This window comes from Brachionichthys hirsutus, unplaced genomic scaffold (assembly GCF_040956055.1).
Source record: "Brachionichthys hirsutus isolate HB-005 unplaced genomic scaffold, CSIRO-AGI_Bhir_v1 contig_988, whole genome shotgun sequence".
NCBI lineage: Eukaryota > Metazoa > Chordata > Actinopteri > Lophiiformes > Brachionichthyidae > Brachionichthys > Brachionichthys hirsutus.
Window position 1 is genome coordinate 74,935 of NW_027180532.1, and position 9,532 is coordinate 84,466.

At 45.7% G+C, this 9,532-nt stretch overlaps 1 protein-coding gene across 1 annotated transcript; it reads right to left on the bottom strand.

Moving 5' to 3' along the window:
* Positions 1 to 1,394: 1,394 nt before the first annotated feature.
* LOC137915852 (transcriptional adapter 2-alpha-like) lies at positions 1,395 to 8,250 on the bottom strand. The gene is made up of 16 exons (XM_068758972.1): positions 8,226 to 8,250; positions 7,737 to 7,843; positions 7,586 to 7,645; positions 7,427 to 7,518; positions 6,693 to 6,850; positions 6,112 to 6,200; positions 6,000 to 6,002; positions 5,837 to 5,909; positions 5,681 to 5,744; positions 4,615 to 4,658; positions 3,245 to 3,355; positions 3,056 to 3,127; positions 2,610 to 2,742; positions 2,160 to 2,203; positions 1,813 to 1,892; positions 1,395 to 1,669 (listed from the first exon to the last, which is right to left on the bottom strand). The coding sequence occupies exons 1-16, from the start codon at positions 8,248 to 8,250 to the stop codon at positions 1,484 to 1,486; spliced, it is 1,341 nt and encodes a 446-aa protein (XP_068615073.1). The 3' UTR covers positions 1,395 to 1,483.
* Positions 8,251 to 9,532: the final 1,282 nt, after the last annotated feature.

The window sequence follows — 9,532 nt, forward strand, 5'->3', positions numbered from 1 at the left end:
TGATCTCATATCTTAGCGGAGATTCTATCTTTCCCTCTTCGTGGGAAGCAGCGGGAGGAGGAGGCGTGATGGCGTGAGCCTTCTGCTGAGGACACTGCTGGCCATTTATTCAAAACTGAAGAAACACTCACAGAATTCTGAGCACAGCTGAATCCCAGCCTTTGTGAGACTCATTCTGTCATCTGCTAATGTTGTCTTAACTCACACACCCATTAAGACAGAAGAGAAACAAGGTGACACACAAAGACACACACACACACATCCTTGGAGAAAGATATAAAGCTGTCGAGGCCATTTCACCACTAACTGGGTCTCTGCAGCACAACTGTCACATCTGGATGTGATCAATCTACTGTGATTTCACACGCGTTGTTTGTGGAATTGATTGACGTTCAGATTTCCGTAAATGTAAACGTGATTGAGACGGACTTTCTCTTCCTTGTGGTCTCACGATGACCCCGAAGGCAGCAACACCAAACATGTAATGTCACCAGGAACCTGATCTACTCATCCTGCAGAGGTTGACACTCCTTAAAAAAACTGTGTGGGTGATACAAAAGACTTCTCATTCAGCGTGGCGCTGGTTCTGAGTCCCGTGACTCTAAATCAGGATAAACTCGCCACTTTTATTCAGCAGAACACCGAGTGACACCACCTGCATCCAAAGCATCAAAGACTAGTTTGCAGACGATGATTGGAGGCACATGTGCGACATGAAGAAACCATTTCCTGTGAAATCCTGATGTCGTCAGACACAGAGGTGACTCTCACGTCGTTTTGAATCCCTGGATTTCAGAAGCTCCTTTCAGACCCCGTCCGGCGTTCTGTGTGCTGGATCCACTCGAATAAGGCTTTTACCCGAGGCTGATGAGACTACCGCTCCGAGGCTGCCGGGCTCCTTCCTGCTCTATTCATCACACTGAGGACAAGGCAAGGCCTGATCTCTGTCACACATTCAGGATAAGCGAGGGACTGAATTATATCCTCCTCTGACGCAGTGACCATCCAAGTGGAGAGAAACAATTATGTGTGAGGTTGGGATTTAAAGCTGGCATGAAATAATGTATCAAAAGCACTGAATTCCACACTTGTGATTTCTCCATAATTTTTAAAGGTGAGATTTTTGAAACAAAGATGATTTTGTCATGACGATTAACCTTTAATTTAATAAAGATTCCACAGATTAGATTTCCCTCTTCAGCACCGACTCCAAGGCGGCCCTCCTCAACCCTCGTGTGTGTGTGTGTGTGTAAATGCTGAGTCATGTCAGCAAACGCTGACCAGACACCTGTAACCACATTGTCTTTAGAATAGGGTTAAATCTAGCACACAGTTTCAGAAACATTTAATGACAGAATAAATAAATATATCCATCACATTTACATCTAGTCTAGAGTACAAAATAACAAGCAGCAGCAACGACAGAAAAGGGCTCAGGGAGTCAGGCTTCCAATCCAAGCTCCTTCGGCCACGTCGGCCGATCCTAAGCTTTCGTGATGTGGCCCTCTTTGATGAGGAAGTCGTAGATTTTGCGCGTCTTGTTGACGTCGATCTTGATCAGCGCTCTGGCCTGTGCGAGCCGCAGCCCTCCCTGCCGCCTGCACTCGTTCAACAGGGCCTGCTTGTATTCCAGGTAGGCCCCCGGCACCAGCCGCACCACCTGGCACAGCTGCAAGCACGGCGACGACACCGGGGGTCAGTGAGGCACGGGAAAACACGTCGTAGGCCTTAACACAACTCCGGACAACCGGCTTCTTTAAAAGCGCTTCCCATTTCTGAATGACCCGTCGGTGACATCACAGAAATCCGTACCTCTTTCTCACGCTCGTTGAGCTTCTCCGTCCCCGGGAGGCCCGTCAGATTGAGAGGAGGAGCGCTCCGCCTACCTGTAGCTGTGGGAAAGGAATTCAACAGCAGTTCAAGCGGCGTGCAGCCCAACAGCAACGGCAGGCCGACGACACACACGTAGAGGAGACGCAGAAAGAAATACATAAATCGTGTGAATACGGCTATGAGAGCGTGGAAGAAAAGCAGCGAGTTCAATAAACACGTCGGGCCTGCTTTACAGAGTATTTACGGAGCGTGTGAATTCATGTGGCCGAGCCTTGGGCCAGACGGACACAACAGAGAGGAGGGAAAGGTAGAAAGAAGCCTCCTACCCGACACCATGATGGTCGTTACAGCTGGAGTGATGCCGGCATCTCTGGAAACAGACACAAACGGCTTAGCATCCACATCTAGCGTGTGACACACACACACACACACACACTCACACACACACTAAGCTTTATTCGTTATTCCGCTCTGCGATTTCCATCCAAAAGAGATGAATCACCGCATTAAAGACTTTTTAAAGGGAGAATAATTAGAAGAACTTGAATTCCGCTCAAAGAAGAAAAAAAACAACAACCTTGGACGAAAAAACACGAGCAGCAGCAAAAAATAAAGAGACTAAAAATAGCAAAGAGGTTGAAGTGGATTGCACAGATATGTAAGCGCCTGCTTTATTCATCTCAGGATGCCTGGTGCGGAGAGATGAAAGAGGTCAGCGTCTCCAGGGAGCCCCCTCCGTTAGGCCTGGGTAACAAGCAGGAAGTTAGAAGTCTCACAGCGCAGCTTGTTTCGTGAGCCACTGCTGGCAGGCCCTGCCGTCCTGGATGTACTGCAGCACGTCACACAGCATGGTCCGCTTCCTCCTCTCGTCCTCCCGCATGCGGTTCGCCCGCTCGTACACCTTGGCGCCTGAGAGCGTTTGAACAAAAACAGAAGAGGACATCAGCAGAAAGGGGTACGTGGACCGAGTCAGGAGTAAAGACGCTGAATGTGGGGAGGGCAAGCAGATTCATGACGTCGTGGACTTCGGGTCATTCATTAAATCTGATACTGTTCCAGGAGCAGTAGAATAAAAATACCCAGTGCGCATTTCTACTGTGAGCGATGCGTCAAGCTAGCCTAAGCATTATAATCCCAAAAGCTGATCTGCTGTGTCGCCACAAGAAATGTGATGAACAGTCAGTCATGTTCTGCAACGGTGGAAAGGTCAGACTAGACTCACTGCAGAAAGACGTGATCCCTGCTCCTCTGTATTCCTGCAGCCGGCGGATCTCCCTCCTCAGCTCAAACTCCACTGGGGCAAAGACACAAAGCGGTGAATCTGTGCACGTCTGTGCACGTCTGAACACGTCGGTCCACACAGAGCAGCAGCTTAGTGAACAGCTCAGATTCATTTAGTTATCACACTAACGTGCGTGGCTTTCAATGAATTTGTCGTGCTCAATCGGTCCGATCACTCTGGCAAATCGCCTCATGGCATCATAGAGCTCCTGCACCTCCTTTGGGTAGCATCGCTCCAGCACTGGAAGGAAGAGAGGAGAGGCGTGAGTGGGCGGAGCCTCTCACCAAATAGAATACAGAGCGATACGAAAGAAAACGGCGTCTCCTGAGATGCATCAACAGTTTGATCTTTAGCGGTTCCAGGAGAACTGCAGACGTATTTCTTATTTCGATGTCGTGCCCCGGTTCAAACCTCTTTTTACCCTTTTGTGACGTTAAGTTCAAAATTAAATTCCTATATTCACACATTTCTATGTTTTCCTGTGCAAACTGCAGCCTTCTTGTTAAACACAAACTTGAATTAAAATCTTCCTGTTGTTTATTTTTTATTCTTTAATAATTGGAGTCAGGATAAAATTATTCAACCCCCACCTTCCACCGAATGATGTGTGTGTGTTCACCGCCACCCCGCTCCGACCGCGGGCGCCTGAAAGTGAGCGCTCACTAGCAGTTTGGCTCGACACGCGAGGTCATACTCTGAGCAAGGCAGTGGACACACACACACACGTTGTCCACGTCTCCAGGGAGACATCAACACTGGACTTCTCTATGGCTGCACACAAACACAACAACAAAGGCCACCGAGAATCATTTCAAGGTGGCCGTCCTGCCTCCGGCAGTCACAGACATGATACTGTGAGCCTCCAGGGCTGGAATACTGCCTCCATTATTGCACGTGACACACACACACACACACACACACACATACGAGAAACACAATCTTTGACAGTCTCCATGACAACCAGTCTGCAGCTACTGTGTTCTATTTTGTCTTGAGAGACTGGGGCGATAAGGGAGTGGAGGGGAAAAGGGAAGAGGGCGAACTGGAGGCAAGCAAATGAACTAGAACGTGCAACATGCGGATCTACGACGACGGGCTGGGGGGGGGGGGGGGGGGGATCAAACAGGAAAATCCATTCATTGCAGCAGCTCAGCTTCCGTCTGCGCTCGAATGCGAAGCCTCAACAGATGCAGCGAATGACGTCACCGAGTTCCCTGAAGTCCGGCGGCCGAGGCTGAACCGCTAAACGCTAGTTATTACAGGAGCAGCGACGCCGTGCAGATATTTCCAACGCTGGGCGTAACCACGAGCTCCGTCAGTCGCCACGCTGCTGCTATCCCGAGAGGTCAGAGAGGTCAACGCTGGTTATGAAGCCCATTGTTGGCGTGTATCCATAGAAACGCTGCACAGGGTTCTGGCGGGCCGACATTAAATGCCTCCCCGAGCTGCTATGGATACATTAGCAGCAGAGCTCGTGTTACTTTCATGTGAGCACTTACTCTGGAATTTCCTCAGGTTGATCAGCCCATGGTCTCGGATAACCCTAACAGAAAGAGAGACAGTCACACGTATAATTATCCGGGCTACAGACATGTCTCTTCTACGCAGCAGTTGGATGGAATTTGAAATCTGAGACTAAAGTGCGATTGGGTGAAAGGCTGGCTTCCTGTGAGGGCTGGAGTTCAGGGTTTGTGTCGCCACCCTGGAAGCCTCTCTGACAAACTGCATTACAGCAGTGACTGTCTAAATACGAGAGAATAGCGGTGGGGGAGCGTATCTCGAACGCAAACTAACAAAGCTCTGTCAAAAGAAAGAAGGGAAACAAATACAAATTCATTATCTTACAGAATAAAGCCAACAGGACGGCAGAGAGTGAAAAAAATACACAATTTCCTTGAATATAAATTGACAGATTCTGAATGTGTAGCACAAAACAGAAAAAAACACCATCAGAAATGGGCCCAGCGAAAAACAACCTCAGAGGAAGGATTTATTTGAAGGCTGCGTGAAAACTAATTAACTCACCACGACATTAAGAAAAAGAGGCAAATCCTCAGACTAAAAGAGCAAGCGATTAGATGATTATTACACTGCTAAATATTTCTCATCAAATCTTCTTTTCAAATGTCAATATCCCATTAAGTCACTAATGGTGCAATTTCAGCTTGAAATCTCTTCTTACTTTAGAGTCGTATGGCCAGAGACATTTTATCTGTCAAATCAAAACATCCATATTTTATATATTCTACATGTTTGTGTCTTCTGGGAGAAAAGATAATGTGTTCATCCATCTCCAACATAAAGTACATGAAATTATAAGCATGCCAGTGAGTTTCAAACAATACCAGTCTTACAGGACCCGTGTGTTTCAAAAGCTACCGACAATTATTAGTTAATATTTAGAAGAGAAAATGCATTAGCATCAAGAAATCACCAATTTTACAAGCATGCAGTTTAAAATGAGACGTTTAATGACATCACAGAACCTTATACCGCCATCTACTGGCAGACAATGGTCATTACATCGCACTGGATAAAAACACCTCTAATAAACGAAGGACCTACTTTTTCCTCCTTTGTCTCTCCTTTAATCTTGAATGATAAATATCAACAACTGAAAGCTTGAGTGCTGAAACAGAACAAATTACACGACACCATTAGCTTATTGTCAAATAAACGCTGCTTCCAAACATCACATTCTATCAGCTGATTAAGTCTCACCACGGAGGATGTCGGAGTCGTCATCCACAAAGTCGATGTCTTTCAAATCCCATTCTGCGTAGTTGTCAAACTCCTAAAGGGACAATGTGAGTGGATTTTTAGCGTGAAGCAGATCAATAACAGGTCAGCGTGTTTAGTAAAACCCAACAACAGAACGAGTCACTCGCTTTGAGTACACAAAAAGAGCATGAGTCACTGCTTCAGCACAGAACTGTGAATCATGTACGTGCTTTTCTACATGTGGACACAAATAAAGGACTAAAATGTCCCCTGACCTCCATGAAGTCTGCTCTGGCAGGCATGTATCCTGCCATATCCCGGGACAGCACAGAGTCAAAAGTGGGCCGAGGAGGGTCCTCAGTGGCTGTGGAATTACAAAAGCACACAGCACTTTCACACCGAGTGTACAACGGTGTTCATCTGCATTGCGCATGAAAGAAAAAAAAATCTGCCACTTTCAAACTCTCTTTTTTAATTCCTTACAATCTTGAGAATTGCAAAATGTAATAATTAAATATAATGAGTACCTCATTTCGGTCATGTTCCTGCAGCCGTTGGTCGACTCAACTGCTGCAGCAACACGACCGAAACGTTCGTGAAACGCTGCAACAGACGGAGACCGATACAAGTTCCTGAGCGATCAAATGCCATCTTCAGTTTTGTGTAAAATGAAACTCTTACTTCTTGGTTCTATACAGTTCTAGAATCATCACAGATCTTAATATGAATGCTGCTTAACTGTGGAAACACCCCCCCCCCCCAAAAAAAACACCTAATATCAAATGCTGTCCATCCTAAACATGAGAGCACAGAATAACAAACACAACAATGACGACAGGAAAAAGGGGGTACCGACGTTTGAAAGGAACAGCGCCCTCAGCAATGTGAGAGTCTTTTGTTTTTCCCAGGCTGAGCAAGGTGGAGGAGAAGAGCGGGTTGTTGATGAAGTTCTTCATATAATGGCTCTCACATTCCTCTTTGGTTTTAGTGCGCATCTGATATGCCACATCCTGCCTGGAATTGGAGAATCACACAAATAAAGTTAAGTTTGTTGTACAAGACAAATATTTTAACATTACGGTACATGTAAACCAGAAAAGCACTCAGAGCGAGCAGACCTCCGCCAAGCAGCTCATTCCCCTCATAATTGGATTCACACCGTCCACATGGTGATCTGGATCATCAGCAAAAGGGTATAAATTGTTCTTGGTATCTTTATACACCAACCATGAAAAGTAAAAGTGAATCGGAGCTTGTGTGTATTTAACAGATTTTTGAGTTTCAATGTTAAAATGTAATATTTTTTTCCTGACCTCATTCTGGATCCGATCCTGATTACATTTGGCGGTAAGATCGAGACCCCCACCCTGCATGACTGTCAAATTCTAGTTATATTCAAGAGTCGACATACAGCAGGTAAATCTGAAAATCAAATTCTACCAGTCAAGAATCGATAGCTTTGATTTTGGGTTACGGTTTTATCCATACACAGAGTATTAGCCTCACCAGGGTTTATTTTAATTTTTATTTCCCTTCCTTTTTGAGCCAACCAGAGAGACACAGGACAGAAGACAGTGAAAAAGCTCTCACCAGTTCCCGAAACCACAGTCCATGACGGCCTCCAGCAGAGACATTTCTTCCAGCGCCGTCCATCCGGGTTCAAGGACAGGGAAGTCCGATGTCTGCAGGAACAGGAGAGGTAACGAGCGGCTCCAGAGGCTACTGGAGACTCACTTTTACGTGGCTTACCATGATTTCATATTTGTGGTCACTCTCGTGCTTCTTGTATTCAAATCCTCTGGTGAAACACTGAAAGGAATGTTGAAATGAATCCCAACGCGGTCTGAGGATAAACGAAGGCTTAGAGAGACCGGCCGGTGCTGGTCCACGTGGAGCTCACCTGGAGGCAGAGCAGAAAGGGCGAGGGGCCGCATTCTGCACATTTGATGTACGGCTCGCTGAGGTGGGACGAGCAGCCTCTGCATGGCGGTTTATCGAAAGGATCGCCTGGAACGGATAAATCGTGTTCAATGTCTATCCACTGCGGACATTAATCTACCGGCTCGTTTGTCTTTCGCTGCAGCAAATAGTAAACAAACCGCACAGCACGCGACGCTAGCCTTTGGGCTAGCCATGCTAACAGTTTATAACGAAAACAACCCAAGGTTAGGCTCTATTACGGAAGACTGTGTCCGACCATCAATCAGAAAGTGACCGCATGAGGGGCTGCTTGCAGCGGCACATTCAGTGAGATGTAAACACGGCTAACGTGTATGCTAACACGACAAAACCAACGCTAGTTTGAGACGCGCTACTGCGGCTAGCATGAGAAAACTACGGGAGATACCGGGACATTGAGAGTTAAGCATCATTTATTGCCCAAACTTACTTCCAACAGATGCCAGACGGTCCATGTGACAATGTTTAACGTGAATTAGTCCCAGAATGGACTCAGTGGAGGGCTACGTCTTCTTCGCCTCTTTTAAATTGTAAATGTACGCAGCTAGCACACTGAGTGTGCGCTACTGCCCCCTTGTGGCGGTTACGTTGTTCGAGATAGAAACTAATGGTGGAAACAAAAGCACTGGGGCAAAAAACAAAAAAGATTCAGCAGATAAAAAAGATTCTGGATGCCAGTCTGCTTCAGAAACTATTTTAAGATCCTTGAATTTGTTCAGAATCATCATTTAGATTTGCTTTCATCCCATAACCCTTCTAGAGCGGCCAGGTTTTCTGGTGGTGGCCTTTTGGTCATACCTGGATTTAGAATACAAACGCACGGTGAAGCAGCTTTTTATCTTTAGGATCTGTGGAACAACCTCGCAGAAGACTGGGAGCAGCAGCAAGAGCTGATATTCAAAGGCAAATCAGGAATACATTTTATTGGGCTTTTGGCTAAATTAATTAATTTTAGTTTAGTCTGTCTTTATTTCTGGTTTATGCCTTACGGTTCCCTTCAGTTTGTTTTCAGTGTTATAATTCAACATATTTTGTGTTTGTGTAATTTTTATTATCATAACCTTCAAGGACATGTCCTCTATGACTGTAAGACATGCTGCGTCCTGGTTTAAATGTTTCTGCTCATTATTGTGTCCGATTCAGAACACAGCTAAAATCTAGAAATTTATTTTAAAAAAATAGTTTCAATGAACTGTGTGAACCTCTCTGGAACACCTCAGGGAAGAAGTGACTGCGGTCATTCTCCATCCGACCACATGGTGCTGATCTCACACCGTTTCTGCTAAGGCAACAAAGAATGAATCCAAGACTGCCTTTGTCTTTCTCTGAACCTCCATCCCCACCTTTGCCTTGTTTAGGTCAGTCTGTCACAGCTGATGAACCCCCATGTTATTTCTTTCCCCCTCAGTAAAATCTTCCACACTGCATAATCTCTTCCAATAGCACTGCTTTTCCTGAAAATGGCATAAAAACAGCCCATTCAATTTCAAGTCAAACACAACTCCTGTGCAGACCACTGTTAATGGCCGCCTGTTTGGGGACCTGGAAAAACAAATAGATCAGAACCTTGATTCAAATGGAAGAATTATAACATTTAAATGGAAAGAAAAACCTGAAACTGCATTCCTGGGAACCACCAGAAGAAGTATGTTCTTTTTGTTTTGGGTGAAAAGATGACTTTTTGATTCAGTGCAGATTACTGGAATCACTTGATGCTCACACGACGAGTGCTGGCCC